The 24,588-nt window shown below is 43.8% G+C and overlaps 3 protein-coding genes across 7 annotated transcripts in view; 1 reads left to right on the top strand and 2 right to left on the bottom strand.

Annotated features, from left to right (window-relative positions):
• Nucleotides 1-1,070, bottom strand: part of chdh (choline dehydrogenase) — a 124,624-nt gene extending 123,554 nt beyond the window's left edge. Inside the window, exon 1 of the mRNA XM_086001661.1 lies at nucleotides 727-1,070. The gene's annotated coding sequence lies outside the window, so the exon portion shown is untranslated. The remainder of the gene's footprint in view (nucleotides 1-726) is intronic.
• Nucleotides 1,071-3,233: 2,163 nt separating this feature from the next.
• Nucleotides 3,234-24,588, top strand: part of il17rb (interleukin 17 receptor B) — a 46,637-nt gene continuing 25,282 nt past the window's right edge. For 2 of the 4 annotated variants that reach the window (XM_086001651.1, XM_086001650.1), the window contains exons 1-5: nucleotides 3,487-3,624; nucleotides 9,469-9,490; nucleotides 18,364-18,495; nucleotides 20,907-21,022; nucleotides 21,428-21,554. In XM_086001651.1, the coding sequence (XP_085857777.1) occupies nucleotides 3,532-3,624; nucleotides 9,469-9,490; nucleotides 18,364-18,495; nucleotides 20,907-21,022; nucleotides 21,428-21,554 (490 nt within the window). In that variant the 5' untranslated portion in view covers nucleotides 3,487-3,531. The other 2 variants (XM_086001652.1, XM_086001654.1) reach the window with 2 other exon arrangements.
• Nucleotides 4,124-24,588, bottom strand: part of LOC147111105 (uncharacterized) — a 42,322-nt gene continuing 21,857 nt past the window's right edge. Inside the window, exons 3-5 of one of the 2 annotated variants that reach the window (XM_086001656.1) lie at nucleotides 10,185-10,243; nucleotides 9,434-9,473; nucleotides 4,124-4,445 (exon numbers count right to left, since the gene is read on the bottom strand). In XM_086001656.1, the coding sequence (XP_085857782.1) occupies nucleotides 4,426-4,445; nucleotides 9,434-9,473; nucleotides 10,185-10,243 (119 nt within the window). In that variant the 3' untranslated portion in view covers nucleotides 4,124-4,425. The remainder of the gene's footprint in view (nucleotides 4,446-9,433; nucleotides 9,474-10,184; nucleotides 10,244-24,588) is intronic. The other variant, XM_086001655.1, reaches the window with a different exon arrangement.

Raw genomic sequence — 24,588 nt, 5'->3', positions numbered from 1 at the left:
AATCAAAGTTCCTCCCACCTCTGGTTTCCCCTCTGTGGGTTTTTTTTCCTCCCCGCCCTCGGTTTCCCTACTTCGTCTGCTCACAGTTGACCTCCTGGTTCTCCGAACTTCTCGCACGACAGCTGCTGGCGCAAAAAAAAAACTCAACTACAGGGGACCCAACCTTTATAAATGCAGATGTCACGTGATCAGCCAGAGTTGACCATCCAACCAGAACGGCTCGCTGGAAGCAGATCCGGCAAGAATAAAGGGCACCAAATATGGCACTATCGGGGCTCCAAGATTGCTCTCGGACATTCCTCCCTCCTTCAGTTATGCAGGCCCCAGCCCTGTGCTGACCCGCTGGATTCCCCAACCCTACCCTCCCCTCCCCTTCCCCACTCAGCGCTCGAATAACGGGGAACTCGTCTCCTGCATTAGTCAGCACCAACCAGCAAAATGTTCGAGCCTCTGGCCAACAACATCGAGCGGGCGCCGGAATCCCCCCAACCACCGAATTATGCGGGGTGAAGGTGCACAAACCGGGGCCTGTGTTACCCGAGAAATGGAGCGGCCCCGAGGTGCACACCCGCAGCTCCTTCTACTCTCAGATTAACTGTGGAAACTTCAGCTCAAAATCCCATTTTAAAACAGTCACACACAATTCTGCCCCGCCCCCCCAAAACACTGAATATAGTTTTAAATTCCGCTATCACCTCAGCATATGTCACTAACTCGTTGACTTACTCTCTTTTCTTTTCCCCTGATATTTGACGACTTCACTCGGTCCCGTTTGATTTGCGGTCACGCGTTGAGTGGACTTGCCGATTCCAACTGGAATGGAGCGAATTCCGCCGGGCGGGTGGCATCGAGCGGAGCCGGATTTCTGGACCGGACTGTTTCCCAGTTCAATCAAAATCTGGCTTTCTCCCAACACGACACTCAGCAGCATCCATCCCACCCACTTGTCCTCCAGCCCCAGCCACACTTCCTCCCTTGTACTGTGCCAGGTAAATCCTTTCCTTGGGGGGGTTATTCTCTTTCTCGTCTCTCCTGGAAGGGGAGAGAAGCGGAGGGGGAAAAAAAATAATTGCGCGGCCTTTGAGGCTTCCCAGCATCCACAGCGCCCCAGAAAGTCCCCTATTAAAACTATGGGAGCTTGCCCTGGCCCAGCTCCAGCCCACACAAAACCACCACAGCCAGACTGGCACGCCGACGCACAGCCAGGGAGGCTGTGAGCAGATGGAAAATCAAAGATTCCAGTGAGATAAACGGAAAAAGTGTTGAGAGAATGTCATGAATTGGTAGAGAAAAAAATCAAAAAGCTAATGGGATGCTGACCTTTATATCAAGAGGACTAGAATACAAGAGGGTAGAAATTATGCTGCAGCTATATGAAGGCCCGGTAAGACCACACTTTTTTATTCGTTTGTGGGATGTGGGTGTCGCTGGCAAGACCTGCATTTATTGCCCATCCCTAATTGCCCTTGAGATGGTAATGGTGAGCTGCCTTCTTGAACCGCTGCAGTCTGTGTGGTGAAGGTACTCCCACAGTACTGTTTGGTAGGGATTTCCACGATTTTGACCCAGCGACGATGAAGGATCGGTGATATACTTCTAAGTCAGGATGGTGTGTGACTTGGAGGTGGTGGTGTTCCCATGCACCTGCTGCCCTTGCCCTTCTAGGTGGAGGAGGTAATGGGTTTGTGAGGTGCTGCCGAAGAAGCCTTGGCGAGTTGCTGCAGTGCATTTTTTAAAATTAGTTTTTATGGGATGTGGGTGTCGCTGGCAAGACCAGCATTTATTGCCCATCCCTAATTGCCCTTGAGAAGGTGGTGGTGAGCAACACTCAAGAAGCTCGACACCATCCAGGACAAAGCAGCCCACTTGATTGGCACCTCATCCACCACCTTCAACATTCACTCCCTCCACCACCGATGGCTGCAGTGTGTACCATCTACAAGATGCACTGCAGCAACTTGCCAAGGCTTCTTCGGCAGCACCTCCCAAATCCGCGACCTCTTCCACCTAGAAGGACGAGGGCAGAAGACACATGGAAACACCACCACCTCCAAGTTCCCCTCCAAGTCACACACCATCCTGACTTAGAAGTATATCGCCGATCCTTCATCGTCGCTGGGTCAAAATCCTGGAACTCCCTACCTAACACGGACTGCAGTGGTTCAAGAAAGCGGCTCACCACCACCTCCTCGAGGGCAATTAGGGATGGACAATAAATGCTGACCTTGCCAGCGACACCCACATCCCATAAATGAATAAAAATAAATCAAAAAAACATCTGGAGTACTGTGCACAGTTTTGGTCTCCTTATCTAAGGAAGGATATACTTGCCTTGGAGGCAGTGTAACGAAGGTTCACCAGATTGATTCCTGGGATGAGAGGGCTGTCCTATGACGAGAGATTGTGTAGAATGAGCCTATATTCTCTGGAGTTTAGAAGAATGAGAGGTGATCTCATTGAAACATACAAGATTCTGAAGGGGATTGACAGGGTAGATGCTGAGAGGTTGTTTCCCCTGGCTGGAGTGTCTAGAACTAGGGGGCATAGTCTCAGGATAAGGGGTTGGCCATTTAAGACTGAAATGAGGAAGAATTTCTTCACTCAGAGGGTTGTGAATCTTTGGAATTCTCTGCCCCAGAGGGCTGTGAATGCTGAGTCTTTGAGTATATTCAAGGCTGAGATAGATAGATTTTTGGGCTCTAGGGGAAGGAATCAAGGGATATGGAGATCAGGTTGGAAAGTGGAGTTGAGGTCGATGATCTGCCATGATCTTATTGAATGGCGGAGCAGGCTCGAAGGGTGTATGGCCTACTCCTGCTCTTACTTCTTATGTTCTTATGTAAAGGAGGCTACCTCCAATAAAATGGCCTTGCACCATTTTCATTTTGCACGAGTAGTATAATTCGGTGAAGTCTCTTTTTAGACTTTTTTTTCCAGGCAGGCTGCTACATCGCTGCTGGTAAAAGTGCTGACCATGCCGTCAGCCGTTCTCAACCAAGAGGAGACGGAGGTTAGTCATTAAGGCCCAATGCAATTGTTTAGCCATCCACAGTTCCAGATGCAAAGAACCTCCAAGGAGGGTTGTTCTAGCTGCCCGCCCTCCACGCCCGGATGGCGCTGGAGAGGGACCATGCGGTGTTCCATTGGTACACGCAATGCCTTCCACAACTAGTGGGCACCGCAAGATGTATATACTGTATAATTGGCCTGGGGGGGGGGGGAGTTTGCTGCTGCGGCGTGAAATTTAAAAGCCCTGAGATCTCCCTGGCTGCGAGCAGCAACTTCCGGGAGAGTTGTAACAAATGGAGCGTTGTTACTTTTACACTGCTGGGAACAGGCAACTCCCAAACTAATCGTTAGGGATCAGTTTCACGAATCGACCACGGTCCACTCGCATCACACGTGACGTCATCAATTAGTCAGCAAGGATCCCGATTACATTTCCTGCCAACGAGTAATGAAACGTCCCAGATGCTGCAGGTAATTTCAGAGGTGTTCAGTGCTGCGAGCGGAGTGAGTGAGAAATTCAGCATGAAAAACACACCCGCAGTAATGAAGACAAGCGCAGTATCTTTCATTTTACTGTATTTTGCTGTTCTCGGTATGGTAACTGATTCTGTACCGGTACGGAAAGATTTTTTTTTGTAAATTAATCCAGATTTTCTTCAGATGTTTCGAAGTAATTTACAGTTTTATATCTAAGTTATGGCAACAGGCGATAAAAAGAAACTCCCAACGTTCGAGTCATGTATTGTATAAAGCAGGAATATATTGGTATTTTCAAGCTTGCATTTTTCGTGACTTTATACAGCATTTTAAAATTATTTCTACATACTTTACCACTAGTATTTTAAATAAGCTTTTGATGGTTTCCATAATTTTCGTAAATCAGAGACAAAAAATCTTCAACTATTTGTTGGTTAATTAACCAATTCATTGCACTGTGTGGGATTTAAATAATATTCATATCAAATCTCTCGTTTTAAGAAAAGCGGTAATCCGGTTGTTTTCTATGTGACTTTGTATAGTAATATAAGAAAAACTAAATGGATTCATCTTCTGAAGTGTGTTATGAGCTGGTTGGTGATGATACAGACAAATGTGAATCTAAGGACTACTAGTGTTAGCATTGGATCCAGTTGCTTTATTGCTACAAGGCAGGTGACAGTCTAATAATTTAAAATTACTTAAAATATCTGATTCAATTATTTTAGGACCAAAATCCCACTTTACTATTATTTACATTGCTTAAAAAACTTTATTATCAAGTGTACGATATCACTTTGGAGTCAAGTCAGTAACGATTCGTCTTCACATCCCTGTGCAGCGGTTGCTGGGGGGCGTTACACTGTAATGTCCACATCAGTCCACTGGGCTGCACACACACACACTTCTTTCAGTTGGCTTTTTTCAATTTGTAATTTGTCAGTCATGGGTATCATGCTCTGTAGAACCGTAAAAAAAAACTTTTTAGTACGTTTAGATTTGAGGTTACCTTGAGGGTTGGACCATTACCAGGGAGTCTTCCTGTTCCGTGAGCATTTCCATTGCATGACATAGCCTGCTAACCTATACGCCTGCCATGTTTCAAAGCGCAGACCATCTCATTTTCAGCACTTGCCCAACAGTGCAGCAAGGATATTTTAATGACATGTGCGGCCGCCTTTGGAAAAGGTAGGAACTTAAATTGCTCGCCTTGCATGTGTTTTAAATTATATGAAGGAAGATTTTTCATGTGCAAGGTTGGTAGCAACTGATCACAAATGCACAAGTTGCTAGCAGCATTAAGGAATACTCAGTAAAATATTGATGGAGCTGTTTGTTAGCATGATTGTATAAACATCTATTGAATCTATGAATTCTCAGTAAAAAGTGAGGAGGTCTAGTCACATAATTTGAATGTCTCATTTAAAGTACTATATAGAAACATAGAAGATAGGAGTAGGCCATTCGGCCGCTCGAGCCTGCTCCGCCATTCAATGCGATCATGGCTGATCATCCAAATTCAGTACCCAGTCCCTGCTTTCTCCCCATACCCCTTGATCCCTTTAGCCTTAAGAAATATATCCAACTCCTTCTTGAATATATTTAATGTATTGGCCTCTACTGCCTTCTGTGGTAGAGAATTCCACAGGTTCACCACACTCTGGCTGAAGAAATTCCTTCTAATTTCTGTCCTAAATGGCCTACCCCTTATCCTTAGACTGTGACCCCTGGTTCTGGACTCCCTAAACATCGGGAACATCCTTCCTGTGTCTAGTCCTGTCAGAATTTTATAAGTTTCAATGAGATCCCCTCTCATTCTTCTAAACTCCAGCGAGTACATGCCCAATCGACCCAATCTCTCCTCATACGTCATTCCTGCCATCCCAGGTATCAGCCTGGTGAATCTTCGCTGCACTCCTTCCATGGCAAGAACATCCTTCCTCAGAGAAGGTGACCAAAACTGCACACAATACTCAAGATGTGGTCTCACCAAGGCCCTGTACAACTGCAGCAAGACAGCCTTGTTCCTGTACTCAAACCCCCTCGCTACGAATTCCAAAATACCATTTGGCTTCTTAACCGCCTGCTGCACCTGCATGCTTACCTTCAGCGACTGGTGCACAAAGACACCCAGGTCTCATTGCACTTCCCCTTCTCCCAATCTATTGCCATTCGGATAATAATCTGCCTTCCTGTTTTTGCCACCAAAGTGGATAACCTCACATTTATCCACGTTATATTGCATCTGCCATGCTTCTGCCCAATCACCCAACCTGTCCAAATCATCCTGGAGTTTCTCGGCATCCTCCTCACAGCACACACGCCCACCCAGCTTTGTGTCATCTGCAAATTTGGAGATATTACATCTAGTTACCTTGTCTAGATCATTAATATATATTGTGAATAGCTGGGGTCCAAGGACCGATCCCTGCGGTACCCCACTTGTCACTGCCTGCCACTTGGAAAAAGACCCGTTTATTCCAACTATTTGCTTTCTGTCTGCCAACCAGTTCTCTATCCAAGTCAATACCTTGCCCCCAATCCCATATGCCTTAACTTTACACGCTAATCTCTTATGCGGGACCTTATCGAAAGCCTTCTGAAAGGCCAAATACACCACATCCACTGGTTCTCCCTTATCTATTTTACCAGTTACATCCTCAAAAAATTCCAGTAGATTAGTCGAGCACGATTTACCTTTTGTAAATCCATATTGACTTTGTCCGATCCTGTCACTGTTTTCCATGTGCTCCGCTATTACATCTTTTATAATGGACTCTAGCATTTTCCCCACTACCGATGTCAGGCTTACCGGTCTGTAATTCCCCGTTTTCTCTCTACCACCTTTTTTGAATAGTGGGGTAACACTAGCTACCCTCCAATCCATGGATACTGTTCCAGATTCTATCGAATGTTGGAAGATGATCAGCAATGCATCTACTATTTCTAGGGCCACTTCCTTAAGTACCCTAGGATGTAGATTATCAGGCCCTGGGGATTTATCGGCCTTCAATCCCATCAATTTCCCTAACACTATTTCCCTACAATTACTGATTTCTTTCAGTTCCTCCCTTTCATCAGACCCTACGTTCCCCGACATCTCTGGGAGGTTGTGTCCTCCTTTGTGAAGACAGAACCAAAATATGTATTTAATTGGTCTGCCATTTCTTTGTTCCCCATTATAAATTCCCCTGATTTTGACTGCAAGGGACCTACGCTTGACTTCACCAATCTTTTTCTCTTCACATATCTATAAAAGCTTTTACAGTCAGTTTTTATGTTCCCTGCAAGCTTACTCTCATTCTATTTTCCCTTTCTCAATTAATCCCTTTGTCCTCCTTTGTTGAATCCTAAACTGCTCCCAATCCTCAAGTTAACTGCTTTTTCTGGCCAATTTATATGTCCTCTCCTTGGATCTTATGCTATCCCTAATTTCCCTTGTTAGCCACGGTTGAGTCACCTTTTTTGTTTTATTTTTATGCCAAACTGGGATGAACAAATTCTGTAGTTCATCCATGCGGTCTTTGAATGTTTGCCATTGCCTATCCACCGTCAACCCTTTGAGTGACATTCCCCAATCAATCCTACCCAACTCGCGCCTCAGACCATCGTAGTTTCCTTTATTTAAATTTAGGACCCTAGTCTCTGAGTCGACTACTTCATTCTCCATCTTAATGAAGAATTCGATCATATTATGATCGCTCCGACCCATGGGGCCTCGTACAACAAGATTGCTAATTAATCCTTTCTCGTTACATAATACCCAGTCTAAGATGGCCTGATCTCTGGTTGGTTCCTCAACATATTGGTCCAGGAAACCATCCTGTAAACACTCCAGGACTTCCTCCTCCACAGTATTGTTACTAATTTGGTTAGCCCAATCTATATGTAGATTAAAGTCACCCATGATGACTGCTGTGCCCTTATTGCATGCTTCTCTCATTTCCCTTTGAATGCCATCCCCAACCTCCGCATTACTGTTTGGAGGTCTATATACCACTCCCACTAACGTTTTCTGCCCCTTGGTATTTCTCAGTTCTACCCATACAGATTTCACATCATTAGAGCTAATATCCTTCCTTACAATTGTGTTAATCCCTTCTTTAACCAGCAATGCTACCCCACCTCCCTTTCCTTTTTGCCTATCTTTCCTGAATATTGAATACCCCTGGATGTTGAGTTCCCAGCCTTGGCCACCCTGGAGCCATGTTTCCGTAATCCCAATCAAATCATATTCATTTACCTCTATTTGCGCAGCTAATTCATCCACCTTATTACGAACGCTCCTCGCATTAAGACACAAAGCCTTCAGGCTTTTTTTTTTAACGCTCTTAGACCTATTAAAATTATTATTTACTGTGGCCATGTTTGATTTAAACCGTTGATTTCTCTGACTGCCACTTTTTTGTTTTTCTACTTCCTATCTTTTGCTTTTATCCTTGTTTCCCTTTCCTCTGTCCCCCTGCTCAGGTTCCCAACCCCCTGCCATTTTAGTTTAAACCCTCCCCCAGAGCACTAGCAAACACTCCCCCTAGGACATCGGTCCCGGCCCTGCCCAGGTGCAAACCGTCCGGTTTGAATTGGTCCCACCTCCCCCAGAACCGGTTCCAATGTCTCAGGAATTTGAATCCCTCCCCCTCGCACCATTCCTCTAGCCACGTATTCATCTGAAATATCCTTCTATTTCTACTCTGACTAGCACGTGGCACTGGTAGCAATCCTGAGATTACTATCTTTTTGAGGTCCTATTTTTTAAATTTACCTCCTAACTCCCTATATTCAGCTTTTAGGACCTCATCCTGCTTTTTACCTATATCGTTGGTACCTATATGCACCACGACAACTGGCTGTTCACCCTCCCCTACCAAGATGTTCTGCAGCCGCTCTGAGACATCCTTGACCCTTGCACCAGGGAGGCAACACACCATCCTGGAGTCTCGTTTGCGGCCGCAGAAACGCCTATCTATTTCCCTTACAATAGAATCCCCTATTACTATAGCTCTACCCCTCTTTTTCCTCCCGTCCTGTGCAGCAGAGCCACCCCTGGTGCCAGGAAGTTGGCTGCTGCTGCCTTCCTCTGATAAGCCACCCCCCCCCCCCCCCCCCCCCCCAACAGTACTCAAAGTGGTGTATCTGTTTGAGAGGAGGATGTCCACAGGGGAACCCTGCACTACCTGCCTGTGCCTAGTACTCTGTCTGTTGGTCACCCATTCCCTTTCTGCCTGTCCAACCTTTGCCTGCGGTGTGACCAACTGATCAAACGTGATATCCACGACATCCTCAGCCTTGCGAATGGTCCAGTATGTATCCAATCACAGCTCCAGCACCGCAATGCGGTCTGCCAGTAGCTGCAGCTGGATAACTTCCTACACACATAGTTGTCAGGGACACAGGAAGTGTCCCTGAGTTCCCACATAGCGCAGGACGAGCATACCACGGCACCCGGCTGTCCTGCCATGACTTACCCTTTAATTAATTGCAATTAAATTAAATCAAATCAATCCCACCAATTACACTACAGTTAAATGGTATATTTAACGGCCCTGGTTTATAAACAGTCCCCACTATACCACACTTTAGAAACCCAACCAATCACTTACCTGCTTTCTGGTGACGTCACACTTTGATGACTTTTTACTTCTCTCCCTCTCTGAGATTGGAGATTAGTACGCTCTGAGGCCTACCTGGTCTCTGGGACCTTTTTATATCACCGCCGCCGCTGAAATTCCTCCCGCCGCTGACGCTATAGTGACCAACCTTATTGACTTTATTTCACATTTAAAAATCTAACCTCTGAAGTAAAATTAAGCACACACCCATTCATTAATTCAAAATATACTTTGAAGCATGACTTTGGAACTTCCTTGCTCCAGCTACATTTTTTGTGCACCATATAGCATGAATTGTACTTGAAGTGGATAATAGCATATATTCCCTTTCAATTCACCTCTTGAAATAAACACTTTTTTTTCCTGTTGACAGATGACCTGTGAAAGAAAGCAATGTAAGTGTGCATCTTTATTATTAATTCGCAAAGTTGTACGTATATGTATTAATGCACAGGAAAAAAAGCTCAAGATACCTAGGTCTAAAGCTTAAGATACATGTTTATACAAATAAGGACCAATATTCCAAGTTCACGCTGCCGATGGGGAGTCTTGTCCTCCGGCTGCACATACAGGAAATTGGGATGCGCATCCTATGTGGACACGCACTGACAGCTGTTCTTAACAAAGTTAATTGATCATTCCACTTAAACAAGCTTGGTTTTAGTCTGTTCCCCTCCTACTCCTTCAGTTCTAATCTCACTCCTCCTGCTGCAGATTTTCCCCTCTCCATCCTCGGCTCCTGATGCAACAATGAATGTTTGACTTGAGGAGCTCTTGTATTGTTACAGTACAGCTGACAGTAAATGCGCATTCCTCATCATTAGCTATTTTTGAAAACAAAAATGGTCCAGCTTTGTTCCAATGGCAGTGTAGACCCACTTTTATTGTGGGTTTTGCAAACTGTCACTAGATTACTGGCTCCACTTCGGGCCTACTAAATGCATGGAGCTAATTTGATCTCATGTCATGTTACAATCAATGTTCTCACATCAAAAGTCCATCAAAGCTGACCAAAAGGATTACTAACTCTGGTTGGAAATATTCCTGGATGTCTGACCATGTGACATCTGCAAATATTATTGAATTTACCTTATAAAAATTGGGTCCCCTGTAGTTGAGTATCTTTGCTTGTGGTTTCGCGCCAGCAGCTGTTGTGCAATAAGTTAACAAATCATTGAATAGTACAGCACAGAACATAAGAATATAAGAAATAGGAGAAGGAGTAGGCCATTTGGCCCTTCGAACCTGCTCCGGCATTCAATAAGAACATGGCTGATCTTCTACCTCAACTCCACCTTCCCGCACTATCCCCATATCCCTTAATTCCCTTAATATCCAAAGATCTATCGATCTCTGTCTTGAATATACTTAACGACTGAGCATCCACAGCCCTTTGGGGTAGAGAATTACAAAGATTCACAACCCTTTGAGTGAAGAAATTTTTCCTCATCTCAGTCTTAAATGGCCGACCCCTTATTCTGAGACTGCGACCCCCTGGTTCTGGAGTTCCCAGCCAGAGGAAACCTCCTCCCTGTCAAGCCCTGTAAGAATTTTATGTTTCAATGAAATCACCTCATTCTTTTAAATTCTAGGCCTAGTCTCCTCAATCTCTCCTCATAGGACAATCCCCCCCCATCCCAGGAATCACCACGCTCCCTCTAAGGCAAGTATATCCTTCCTTCGGTAAGGAGACCAAAACTGTACACAATACTCCAGGGGTGGTCTTGCCAAGGCCCTATATAATTGCAGTAAGACTTCTTTACTCTTAACCTTTTATTACAAAAGGATTGGAGGATAACATACCATTTGCTTTCCTATTTTCTTGCAGTACCTGCATGTTAACTTTCAGTGATTCATGTACAAGGACACACAGGATCCTATAAATTCCAACATTTCCCAATCTCTCACCATTTAAAAAATATTCTGTTTTTCTATTTATCCTACCAAAATGGATAACTTCACATCTCTCCACATTATTTTCCATCTGCCATGTTCTTGCCCACTCACTTAACCTGTCTATATCCCTTTGCAGCTTTGCATCCTCCTCACAACTTACTTCCCATCCAGCTTTGTATCATCAGCAAACTTCATACATTACACTTGGCCCCTTCATCTAAGTCATTGATATAAATAGTAAATAGCTGAGGCCCAAGTACTGATCCTTGCAGTACCCCACTAGTTACAGCATGCCAACCCGAAAATGACCCGTTTATTCCTACTCTCTGTTTTCTGTCCGTTAACCAATCATCAATCCATGCTAATATATTACCCCCAATCCCATGAGTCCTAATTTTATGCAATAATCTCTTGTGTGGCACTTTATCGAATGCTTTCTGAAAATTCAAATATACTACACCCACTGGTTCCCCCTTATCTACCCTGCTAGTTACAACCTCAAAAAACACTATTAGATTTGTCAAACACGATTTCCCTTTCATAAATCCATGTTGACTCTGCCCAATCATATTATGATTTTCTAAGTGCCTGTTACCTTGTCCCTAATAATAGATTCTAGCATTTTCCCTACTACTGATAGCAGGCTAACTGGTCTATTGTTCCCTGTTTTCTCTCTCCCTCCTTTCGTGAACAGCGTAGTTACATTTGCTACTTTCCAATCTGCAGGGACCGTTCTAGAATCTAGGGAATTCCGGAAGATCAAAATAAATGCATCCACTATCTCTGTAGCCACCTCTTTTAAAACCCTAGGATGTAGGCCATCAGGTCCAGGGGATTTGTTGGCTTTTAGTCCCATTAATTTCTCTAGTACTACTTCTTTACTAATACTAATTTTTTTAAGTTCCTCATTTTCACTAGACCCTTGGTTCCCCACAGAAGGCCATTCAGCCCATCGAGTCTGCGCCAGCTCTTTCGAAGAGCAATCCAGTTCATTCCATTCCCTCGCTGTTTTCCCCATATCCCTGCAATTTTTTTCTCCTTCAAGTATTTATCCAATTCCCTTTTTGAAGGCTACTATTGAATCTGTATCCACCACACTATCAGGCAGTGCATTCCAAATCCGAACCACTTGTTGTGTAAAAAAGCTTTTCCTCATGTCGCCTCTGGTTCTTTTGCCAATCACCTTAAATCTGTGCCCTCTCGATATTGACGCATCAGCCATTGGAAGCAGTTTCTCCTTCTTTACTCTATCTAAACCCTTCGTGATTTCAAACACCTCTATCAAATTTCCTCTTAGCCATCTCTGCCCCAGGGAGAACAACCTCAGCTTCTCTAGTCTATCCATGTAACTGTAATCGCTCATCCCTGGAACCATTCTAGTAAATCTCTTCTGTATCCTCTCCAAAGCCTTCACATCCTTCCTAAAGTGTGGTGCCCAGAATTGGACATAATACTCCAGCTGGGGCCGACTAATGTTTTATATAGGTTTAGCGTAACTTCCTGGCTTTTGTACTCTCTGCCTCTATTTATAAAGCCCAGGATCCCATATACTTTATTAACTGCTTTGTTAACCTGTCCTGCCACCTTCAAAGATTTGTGCACAGACATCCCCAGGTCTCTCTCTTCTTGCGCCCCCTTTAAAATTGTACCATTTAGTATGTATGGTCTCTCCTCATTCTTCCTACCAAAATGTATTACCTCACACCAGGAGGCCACCCGCAAGCAGGAGAAGAAGGGAAATGAAGGGCAGGGAAGAAGAGATAACAAAGGTGGGGTTGGGGGGATTCGCAAGGGGGAAACCAGAGGTGGGAGGAACTTTGATTCCAACTGTAACTCACTGAAATTGCACCAATAACTAATAGTTTTACTGGTAACACTCAAATTCTTCTCATAACCATCAGTAATACAATAACTCATAGAGTCATAACGGCACATAAGGAGGCCATTTGGCCCATCAAGTCTGTGCCAGCTCTCTGTAGAGCAATCCAGTCAGTCCCATTTCCCCGCTCTATTCCCGTAGCCCTGCAAGTTTATTTCCCTCAAGTGCCTATCCAGTCTCCCCTTGAAAACATTGAGTGTCTCCGCTTCCACCACTTCCGTCGGCAGTGAGTTCCAGGTCCTCACCACTCGCTGCGTAAAAAAGTTTTTCCTCACATCCCCCCTGTATCTCTGGCCCAAAACCTTAAATCTGTGTCCCCTAGTCCTTGTACCATCAACTAGTGGGAACAGCCTTTCTGCTTCTAGCCTATCCAAACCAGTCATAATCTTGTACACCTCTATCAAATTACCCCTCAACCTCCTTTGCTCCAATGAAAACAAATCCAGCTTCTCCAACCTGTCCTTGTAGCTAAGATCCCCCATCCCCGGAACCATTCTGCTAAATCTCCTCTACACCCTCTCAAATGCCTTCACGTCCTTCCTAAAGTGTGGTGACCAGAACTGGACGCAATACTCCAGTTGTAGCCTAACCAGTGCTTTATAAAGGTTCAGCATAACTTCTCTACTTTTGTACTCAATACCTCTATTTATGAAGCCCAAGATCCCATATGCTTTGCTAACCACTCTCTCATTATGTCCCACCACCTTGAGGGACCTATGTACATTAACTTCCAGGTCCTTCTGTCGCTGCACACTCTAAAACTGTGCCATTAAGTGTATATTGCCTCTCCCTGTTCCCTCTGCCAAAATCATCACCTCACACTTCTCTGTATTAAATTCTATCTGCCACTTGTCTGCCCATTCTGCTAGCCTTTCTATGTCCTGTTGCAGTCGATTGGCATCATCCTCACTGTTTGCCACACCCCCAAGTTTGGTGTCATTGGCAAATTTAGACATTCTACTCTGTATTCCAATATCCAGGTCATTTATTTTTATATATATAAAGCAGTGGCCCCAGCACTGACCCTTGGGGAACACCACTGTCTACCATCCTCCAGTCTGAAAAACAGCTATTTACCACAACTTGCTCTTTTCTGTCCTTAAGCCAATTCCTTATCCAAGCTGCCACTGACCCACCTATTCCTTAAGCCTCAATGTTGTTAACCAGCCTTCTATGTGGTACTTTGTCAAATACCTTCCAAAAATCCATGTAGACAACATCCATTGCATTCCCTTCATCAATCCTCCCTGTTACTTCATCAAAAAATTCAATTAGATTAGTCAAACAGGATCTGCCTTTTACAAATCCATGTTGGCTCTCCTTAATTAGCTTAAACCTCTCCAAATGCCCATTAATTTTTTCCTTGAGTATTGTTTCTAAAACTTTATCCACCACTGATGTTAAACTGACCGGCTTGTAGTTACTAGGATTGTCCTTGCACCCTTTCTTGAACAATGGTGTCACATTTGCCACTTTCTAATCCTCTGGCACCTCCCCCGCATCTAGGGAAGATTGGAAAATTATGGCACGTCCTTCTGCTATCTCCTCCCCCAGTTCCCTTAGTAACCTGGTATACAAGCCATCTGGCCCAGGTGACTTATCCACTCTATGCATACCCAGCCTTTCTAGTACACCCTGTCTATCAATTTTCACCCCTTTTCCAGTTCTACCAATATTTTGTCAGCATCCATCTCCTTAGTAAACACCGATACGAAGTACTCATTGAGTATTCTAGCCCTGCCCTGCGCCTCTAAGCATATATCACCACCTTTGTCTCTAATAGGCCCCACCCCGCCTTACTACCCGCTTACTGTTTACATGCCAGTAGAAGATTTTTGGGTTCTCTTTTATGTTAACTGCCATTCTACTCTCATATTCTCTTTGCCAATCTTACTTTCATCTTCACTTCCGCTCTCAACTTATTGTATTTGGTCTGGTTCTCCCTTGAAGAATTCACCTGACATGCATCATATATCCTCTATTTTTGTTTCATTATCCTCTCTATCTCCCTTGTCATCCAAGGAGCCCTTTATTTAGTTCCCTTACCCTTCCCTCTTGTTGGAATGTACCTAGCCTGTACTTGGAACATCTCTTTTTTTAAAGATCACCCATTGTTCCGTTAGTTTTTCCTGTCAGTCTTGTTTTGCATTTTGCCCTGGTTAGTTCCTTTCGCATTCCAGTTTAGAAGTTCCACTTTAGATTGTTCCTTGCTCCTCTCCGTTGCTAATCTAAATCTTAGGATACGATGATCACTCGTACCCAAGTATTCTCCCGCAGACACTTGGTCGACCTGGCCCATCTCATTCCCCAGCACCAGATCCAGCAATGTGTCCTTCCTAGTTGGGCCAAGAACATACTGGTCAAGGAAATTCTCCTGAACACATTTCAGAAATTTCTCCCCTTCCTTTCCCTTTACCCGAGCATTATCCCAAATGATATTTGGGTAATTAAAGTCCCCCAAAATCACCACTCTTTAGCTCTTGCATATCTCTGTGATTTCCCTGCAGATTTGTTCCTCTACCTCCTTCTCACTATTTGGAGGCCTGTAGAATACCCCCAATAGCGTGATCATACCATTTTTGCTCCTCGACTCTAACCAAATGGATTCTGTCCTTGTCCCCTCAAGAACATCCTCCCCTCCAACACTACAATGTCTTTCTTAATCAGCACTGCCACCCCACCTCCCTTTTCTTCTTCCCTATCATTTCTGAACACCTTGTACCCTTTGACTATTAAGTGCCCAGTCTTCACTGTTTTTAAGCCACGTTTCCATTATTGCCACATCATATTGCCACACAGGTAATTGTGCTTGTAGCTCACCAACCTTATTCACCACACTTTGTGCATTTACGTACATGAATTCTAAACCCATTTTTGAATTTTTCGTAGTCTTTCTTAGTCTGCTCCTATCTAATGGTATTACTTCCGCCTCTAGTACTATCCAACACACTCACTCTTTTATGTACCTTAATCCTCATTTCTACTCCTATATGCTGGTGCCCATCCCCCTGCCAAGCTAGTTTAAACCCTCCCCAACAACACTAGCAAACCTCACCGCAAGAATATTGGTCCCGGCTCTGTTGAGGTGTAACCCGTCCGGCTTGTACAGGTCCCACCTTCCCCAGAAACGGTCCGAGTGCCTCAGGAATCTAAAGCTTTCCCCTCCTGCAGCATCTCTCCAGCCACGCATTCATCTGCTCTCTCCTCCTATTCCTGTACTCACTAGCACGTGGCACCGGGAGTAATCCGGAGATTACTACCTTTTTGAGGTCCTGCTTTTTAATCTCTTTCCTAGCTCCCTATTGTCTGCCTGCAGGACCTCATCTTTCTTTCTGCCTATGTCGTTGGTACCGCTATGGATAACGACCTCTGGCTGTTTACCCCCCCACCCACCCACCCACCCACCCACCCAGAGTGTCCTACAGCCACTCGATGACATCCTTGACCCTGGCACCAGGGAGGCAACATACCATCCTGGAGTCATGTCTGCGTCCACAGAAACGCCTGTCTGTTCCCCTAACCAATGAATCCCCTCACTGATGGTCTATATGTAACTGGTATTAATAGGTGTAATGCTCCAACATCTTACCTGTAACCAGTAGTAATCTTATAACTCACTGATTTTCACCCTGTAACTACAGCCAGAATTCCCCTGCACTGCATTTGGTGCGGTCTTGACTCCCCAGTTGATGCATCTTTAAACAAGCCTGATCTCTCTCCATATCTTCTTGGTTTCTGGTTTGGACTCGGGTTCTGTGTGAAGGTGACAACTCTGAATTGGGAGTCTCGATCAGACCCAATCTATACTGGGATTTCATACATCAAAACTGCACGGCACAGACCAACCTGAACCAAACTGAGAGATTGCACAAAGGGCACTTCCCACAAGGCACATCGTCCTAAACTCAGCTCAACATCAACATTTCTAAACTACTCCCTGGGCTTGGAGTCAATAAAGAGAGTTTCCATAGAATTATAGAAATGACAGCACAGGAGGAGGCTATTCAGCCCTCCGTGCTCGTGCCGGTGTTGGAACTCTGTCCTGTAACCCCATTTCCCCGCAGATTCTTTTGTATTCCTCCTTTTCAAATACTTAGCCCATTCCCTTTTAAATGATGTTCTTGTCTCTCAAGTCATTTGAGTGAAGCATCCCATGGTCTAATGGCACTCAATTCAAAAACCGTCCTCCTTTGTTCTTTCAGTGAGAATCCTTGGTCTTCATTGCCTTGTTCCCCATTTGTTCACTAGTGGAAACAATCTTTCACTATTTACCCCCAGGTTTCACTCAACATTTTACTGGCTGCTCCCACTCACCATGCTGCTGCTGCTCTCGGCTGTGCAGGTAACACTGGGCCCCATACCCAGTCTCTCTCGCTCTTTGCTCTCCCACCATTCCCCAGTCTCCCTCTCTTCCCCCCTGAGAAGACCTTCGGGTCAGTTCAGCAATGGGATACGAGCTGCAGAGATTTGGATGAGTTGAAGTTTGAGGAGGGCGGGGGATCGAATCTGGATTTTTCCTGATCTGTATGACTTTACTTACTGAATAAACTCAATCAAGCTTATCCTTCAGGGTTTTTAGTTAGATAATAGATTGATACCATCCACACCCCAGTCTGTTTCAGCAATTCAGAAAATGTGATTTAATAGTTAGTGGAACTAGCTGTCACTACAGAACACTTAACATACTTGAACATCCCTCTTGGGAAGGAGGAGTAATCGTAGGGAGGACATTGTGGTGTAATTCAGTGTTTTTCAAACTTTTCTATGTGGTGATTTGCTGCAGATTTTGATGCACTGTTCTAAATTCCAAAAAACAGTATTAACTATAAAAAGATTAAGTATTATCATTACAGAATTTTACTGGCATACAGCAAAAGAAACAATGTGCTAGTAAGTCAACAAATATATAAATCTGATAAATTTGACCTTGTAGACCCTAGATCCTCAGGGTCTGGGATCCCCAGTTTGAAAATCTATTGTGGAATTGATTGCCATACCATTGCTTTCTTCCTTGTGTTTCTCCCCTTGTCTTAACTTTATGTTTTACTTGTTCTAAAATTGGTTGCAACAGCTAAATCAGTTCCCGAAGCGCAGATATATGGTGTTTGATTTAACCTCTTTGTTCATTGGGAAGCCAGTGGTATTCAGTTTTGTTAACCGATGCAATATGTGTATTCCTTCCCTGCAATATAAAGGTTAATAAAAGTTTATTGATATCCCTGTACAAATTTTCACCTCTCTCTGCTCCCAGCAAGTTCCAGGATCAAATTTCACACACATATATTCCTGTTACGGTTTTCCTTAGCTTCATCCTGAAACGATGCCACCTAATATGCCAAAAAAAATCCTGCGTTCACTGCCGTTATATATTGCATTTATGGGATCGATTTTCAAATATCCTGCTTGTGAATTATATTCGTTTTAATGTCAACATATAGTGTATCAATTGTGTATAATTGCTTGCAACAATCTGAAAGAGTACTTTTTGTTTAGTTAATGAACCTCCGCCGGAGTGGACAATATCACATGAGAACACCCCTTCAGATCTTTCAGATCTTAAAGTACAACTGTCTGAAGAAAGTCAGCTTCCAGTGCTTAATATCAGCTGGATCATCAGCCAAGATGGTAATATTTTCTTTAATTTGATCCTGAAAGTTGCTGGGAGCCGGCCCCGGGACGGTGTTGCTCCTGGCCGATGGTCTCGGGTACCCCAACCTGAGGGGAAGGGACTGGGAACGCACAAAAGCCCAGAGTCAAAAGGCTAAATGATGCAGCAGCGGGTATAAAACTGGAGGAGGTTGCAGAAAGTTGGGTTGAGTCGTGAAGGATTTGAAGACACCGACAAAGATTCTAAATTTAAAAAGTGTTGGACACACAGCCAAAGTTAGTTTGTGAAAATGGGGATAAGTGGTGAACAGGACTGAGTGCAGAAAAGAATACGAGTGGCTACGTTTTGGACAAGTCAGAAATTATGGAGGTTGGAGAATCAGAGCCAGAAAGAGGGCATTGGAGAAAAATATTCTGTCGGTGACAAAAGCATGGATAAAGGGTTTCAGCAGTGTAGGAGTTGAGGTAGGAGCAGAAACGGATAGTGTTGCAGAGCTCGAAACAAGAAGTTGTAGTGTTTGGAGCTCAGCTTTGGTCAAGCTCTTGCAATGTCTGGTTCCGCCTGAATGAGAGGCTGGGGAGGAGGATGGAGTCAGTGATGAGGAGCAGAGTTTATGGTGGTGCCCCAAAAACGATAAAATGTATGGTTACTTCTGGACTATCTCAGACACAGCATGTATAATAGCGTAGGTTTTGGTTTTGGTTCACAGGAGTGTTGAGGCTTGATTTTAACATCAGGCATCAAACAGACGGGCACTGGGCGGAATGCTCGCCTCTTCCTGCTGGCAGGTGGCCCAAGCCATAAATATATCTGCTTAATTATATAACTAATTATTATTATATTAGTCATCGTAACCTTAAACTGAGATGCATAGCAGTGTGGTGATAATGGGTAGGATTTTTTTTTAAACTTCTTGTAAAGCATTTTCAGATGCAGTAATATAGTTTTTGTAAAGATTTGTGACCTGTTCAAGATTAAATAAAGCCACTAATGAGGTTTATAAACAAACTGTCAATCTATATTGGTTTATGTTTGAGAAAAAAGAAACAAGATTTGGTAAAAAATCATGTCATTTTTAAAAGTTTGTCTCATGATTTATAAGACGGTGGGGTTTTCATTACTGCGATCATGAAAATTACTGGCGTTAATATATTATAAATAGCTTTTTTTGTTTTAATAACTATATATAAAATTAAGAGGGATGTGATGCTCCCCAAGGATTCAACTGGCTGATGCAAAGAGTAGCTGAACCATGCAGAACAGGAAGACCTGTTCATTTCCTGGCTTGTGGTGATTTGGCAGATCTCCGATGAGGCCATGGTTAATGCGCTACAATTGATCACAGTGTTGTGTATGTACCTTTAAGAGAGAACTGACTTTATACTGTAGTACCGGCAGTGACCACACCTGTATATAAAGCCATAGCAGGCTTCTGTACTTTCAGGTTAAGCTTACCCTCTGTTCAGTAAATACCTGTTGTTGTTATTCTCCTGCAGTCCGTGTATTATTGATACGCGGACACTACACACAGCACCCCAGATTAGGGAGGGAAAATCATCGAGGGCTCCTGCTGTTGCTTGCTATCCAAATACACCTGTTGTGTGTGTGTATGTATTTTTTGGGCGAACTGGGCTTGGCTGTAATGCTCCAATTACTTGACAGGGTTCACAGATGAAGAATAGGCATGTGAGTGAGGTACCACAGGTTAAAGCATCTATGGTACTGTACTCCAGCAAACAATAAACATAATTCAGGTGAGGAGAGGAGCAGAGGGGAGAAAAATGGTTTAAATTCAAAAGCCGGTGAGAGATCTGATTTTTTTTCCCCAAACTTTCTCTTGGCCATTTATTGTTTTGTTTAATATATACAAGTTGCTGTTGAGACTTCCTGTATGGACTACATAAAAGGTGTAAAATTGGTTTTGATCATTGGGCCTGATGAATTTTCCAAATTTAATTTTTTTTCCTGGAATTGCCTTTTAGGATCAAAAACCTACAAACATGCTTGTGTGATGGCTGCAACCTGCTTCTCTATCAGATCAAATTGTTAAAAAAAAGTGAACAAAAGTTTGAAAAGAAAATCTGGTTGTCACAGATACAGGCCTTTTATTCATTATTTGCATGCTTCTGGACTTCCCTAATAGATTACGTAATCACATCAGACGGACAGATATAGTGCATAATAAATCAAAGAAAACAAAATCAATTTTAAAGTAAGAGTGTGTATATGTTGGTAGAATTCCATTCACTTAATTTAAAGGTTCATCCAATTCAGAAAATTTTGGCGAGGTCACCAATATTTGGATGAATTATACTTTGAGTACTTTTTTTAATTATGCCGTAGGACATTTTATTGCAATAAGGGTGCCATAGAAGTGCAAGTTATTGTTATATTCTTCAGATCTTCTAAAAGTGATTTATTTTTCCAGGAAGTATTCAAGAACTTAGAGCTACTATGATATGCATTCAAAGTCAACAAAGGTTCTGTTATCAATGCAATTACAATGCATCATTCAAAAATGGAAGCAATCCTCAAGGTCAACCAGTGAGTTATACAGATTTTCTTATACATTTAACATGCATTATACCAGGATAAGCTAACATTTATAAAATGATGTATACTTGTCGTTAGACAGGAATTCATTAAATATAATTAGCTTCTACAGTAATTCCATTCTTTCAAACTTGATTATACAAATGAGGGACACTAATTGCAACACATTACTGTAGGAAATTCTGAATTTTTAAATGATTATTGGTTTCGGACATGTATTCTCAGAGGATCCTTGTGTTTGTATATATAAAAACAATATTCCTCTTTCTTTCATCAGTCTATTATGGGATACACTGCATTTCAGATTTTTTTTAGGATTGTACAGGACATTGTAAATACTGTAAGCTTTCCTGAAATATAATACCTTGTTAATTAAACATTTCTTCCTTTTTCAAGTGGCAGTTTCATTATACTGTCTCTCCTGTTGCTCCAGCAACCCATTACTATGTGACAGCTTTCAATATCCCAACATCAAATATTGATGAATTCCCACCTGAGAAATCCACAGATCTTTTAACACCAGGTAAGTGTATGATCCCATAACCTACAAAGCTAGATGAGTAAGTAAGCTGTGAGGAGGACGCAAAGAGGCTTCAAAGGGATATGGACCAGTTAAGTGATTGGGCAAGAAGGTGGCAGATGGAGTATAATGTGTGGAAATGTGAAATTATCCCCTTTGATAGGAATAGAAAAACAGAATATTGTTTTAAAAAAGGTGAGAGACTTGTAAATGTTGGTATTCGGAGGGATTTGGGTGTCCTTGTACACAAATCACCAGAAGTTAATATGCAGGTGCAGCAAACAATTAGGAAGGCAAATGGTATGTCAGCCTTTCTTGCAAGGGGGGTTGCAGTACAAGAGTAAGGGAGTCTTGCTGCAAGTATATAAGGGTTTGGTGAGACCATATCAGGAGAACTGTGTTCAGTTGTGGTCTCCTTACCTTAGGAAGGCTATACTTGCCTTAGACAGGGTGTAACATAGGTTCACTACATCGATTCCTTGGATACGAGGGCTGCCCTATGAGGAGAGATCAAGTAGAATGGGCCTATATTCTCTGGAGTTTAGAAGAATGAGAGGTGATCTCATTGAAACATATAAAATTCTTAAGGGGCTTGACAGGGTAGATGTTGAGGCTGTTTTCCCCTGGTTGGAGAGTCTAGAACTAGAGGTCATAGTATCAGGATAAGGGATTGGCCATTTAGGACTGAGATGAAGAGAAATTTCTTCACTGAGGGTTGTGAATGTTCAGAATTCTCTACACCAAGAGGGTTGTGGATGCTCAGTCATTTAAGTATATTCAAGACTGAGATCGATAGACTTTTGGGCACTAAGGGAATCAAGGGATATGAGGATAGGGCGGGAGAGTGGAGTTGTGTAGAAGATCAGCCATAATCTTATTGAATGTTCAGGTTCGTGGGGCCGTATGGCCTACTCCTGCTCCTATTTCTTTTGTTCTTAACTACCTTATAAACAGAGTCTGAAACCCTCATGCAGCTCTATCTTCTGAACACTGATCTGAAAATGAACTTAGAGTCAACCTTTTCCTGGTCCTCAATCGATGGTCTGCCCTTATTCATTCTTTAGAGGAATCTTTAGTTCTCCTAATGGCTAGTGAGTTTATGCAGTGAGCAAATAAACCATACAGACCTAGAAGATCCCAGGGTTGATCCACGGCTTTTGCTGGGTTAGCTAATCTCAGCTGATCTGGCAGAAAGGCCGCTACAATTGGTTTTAGTGCATCTGAATTAGGAAAGAGGGAAATCGGCCAGGGTTCCTGCTTCTGATTGCTACCTAGTAGCCCTTAATGGAAGTGTGTGTGTGTGTGTGTGGACATCAGATAATGGCAGAATCTGGCTCTGCTGTGATGACCCTCGTGGTCAAACAGCCTGCTGAAATTCATTGTCAAGTTCCATCCATTAATAATGGCCATTTGTGTGATGTATCAGACGGCACCAATTGCCCAGTTGGAATATCTAGGCTAGCAGCATAGTTCTGTCCAAAGCTAATTCAATACTTCTTGCACTATTACGATAGCAAAATACTGCAGATGCTGGAAATCTGAAATAACAACAGAAAATGCTGGAAAAACTCAGCAGGCCAGGCAACATCCGTGGAGAGAGAAACAGAGTTAACGTTTCAGGTCGAAGACCCTTTGTCAACACTGAGAAAAAAGCAGGAAATGAAACAGATTAAGAAGCAAGTTTGGGGGCTGGGAAATGGGGGAGGGGATGACAGAACAAAAGGGAAGGTCTGGGAGAGGTGGAGAGACATTGAGATATTCAAGGCAAGACGAGATGGTAATAGGACAAGTAAAGAAACAAACAATGGCTCTAGATGAAGTGTGAAATGCGCTGGCAGAGTAAAAGACAGCTGCCATGTGGGCGAGAGAAAAAAAGGAAAAGGCACAAACCAAAAGTGTGGATAAAAAATATATAAAATATAATAGGGGCCGAGGTTATGATCTGAAATTGTTGAACTCTATATGGAGTCCGGAAGGCTGTAAAGTGCCTAATCGGAAGATGAGGTGCTGTTCCTCGAACTTGCGCTGAGCTTCCGTGGAACAATGCAAGAGCCCGAGTACGGTGAGGTCTGAGTGGGAATGGAGTGGTGAATTGAAATGACAGGCGACCGGAAGCTCGGGGTCACCCTTACAGACTGAAAGGAGGTGTTCCGCAAATCGGTCACCCAATCTGCGTTTGGTCTCCCCAATGTAGAGGAGACCACATCCGGAGCAGCGAATACAGTATACTAGATTGCAAGAAGTACAAGTAAATCGCTGTTTCACCTGGAAGAGGTGTTTGGGGCCCTGGACAGTGGGAAGGGGTGAGGTATAAGGGCAGGTGTTGCATCTCCTGCGCTTGCACGGGAAGGTGCTGGGGGAAGGGGTGCTGGGGGGTGATTTCCACCTTTCCCTCACCTTCACTTGGTCCATCTCCAACTCTTCCCTTCCCTTCCTCGACTTCTCCGTCTCCGGGGATAGATTATTGACCAACATTCACTACAAGCCCACTGACTCCCACAGCTACCTGGACTACACTTCTTCCCACCCCGCCTCCTGTATGGACTCTATTCCATTCTCCCAGTTTCTCCGTCTCCGCCGCATCTGCTCCGACGATGCCACCTTCCACACCAGTGCTTCAGACATGTCTTCCTTTTTCCTTAACCGAGGATTTCCCCTCTACCATGTCCGTTCTACCTCCTGCACTTCTGCCCTCACCCCTGCCCCTCCCTCCCGGAACCACAATGGGGTTCCCCTTGTCCTCACCTTTCACCCCACCAGCCTCCATATTCAATGGATCATCCTCTGCCACCTCCAACGTGATCCCACCACCAAACGCATCTTCCCCTCCCCTTTCAGCATTCCGTAGGGACCGCTCCCTCTGAGACACCCTAGTCCACTCCTCTATCACCCCCAGCACCCCTTCCCCTTCGCCCGGCACCTTCCCGTGCAAGCACAGGAGATGCAACACCTGCCCTTATACCTCCCGCCCCCCCCCCCCCCACTTCCCACTGTCCAGGGCCCCAAACACCCCTTCCAGGTGAAACAGCGATTTACT

The sequence above is a fragment of the Somniosus microcephalus genome, chromosome 11 (assembly GCF_052327205.1).
Source record: "Somniosus microcephalus isolate GS21.2 chromosome 11, FLI_Smic_1.0, whole genome shotgun sequence".
Classification (NCBI taxonomy): domain Eukaryota; kingdom Metazoa; phylum Chordata; class Chondrichthyes; order Squaliformes; family Somniosidae; genus Somniosus; species Somniosus microcephalus.
The sequence above is the reverse complement of the archived record's forward strand: the minus strand, read 5'-3'. Positions and strand labels throughout refer to the sequence as shown.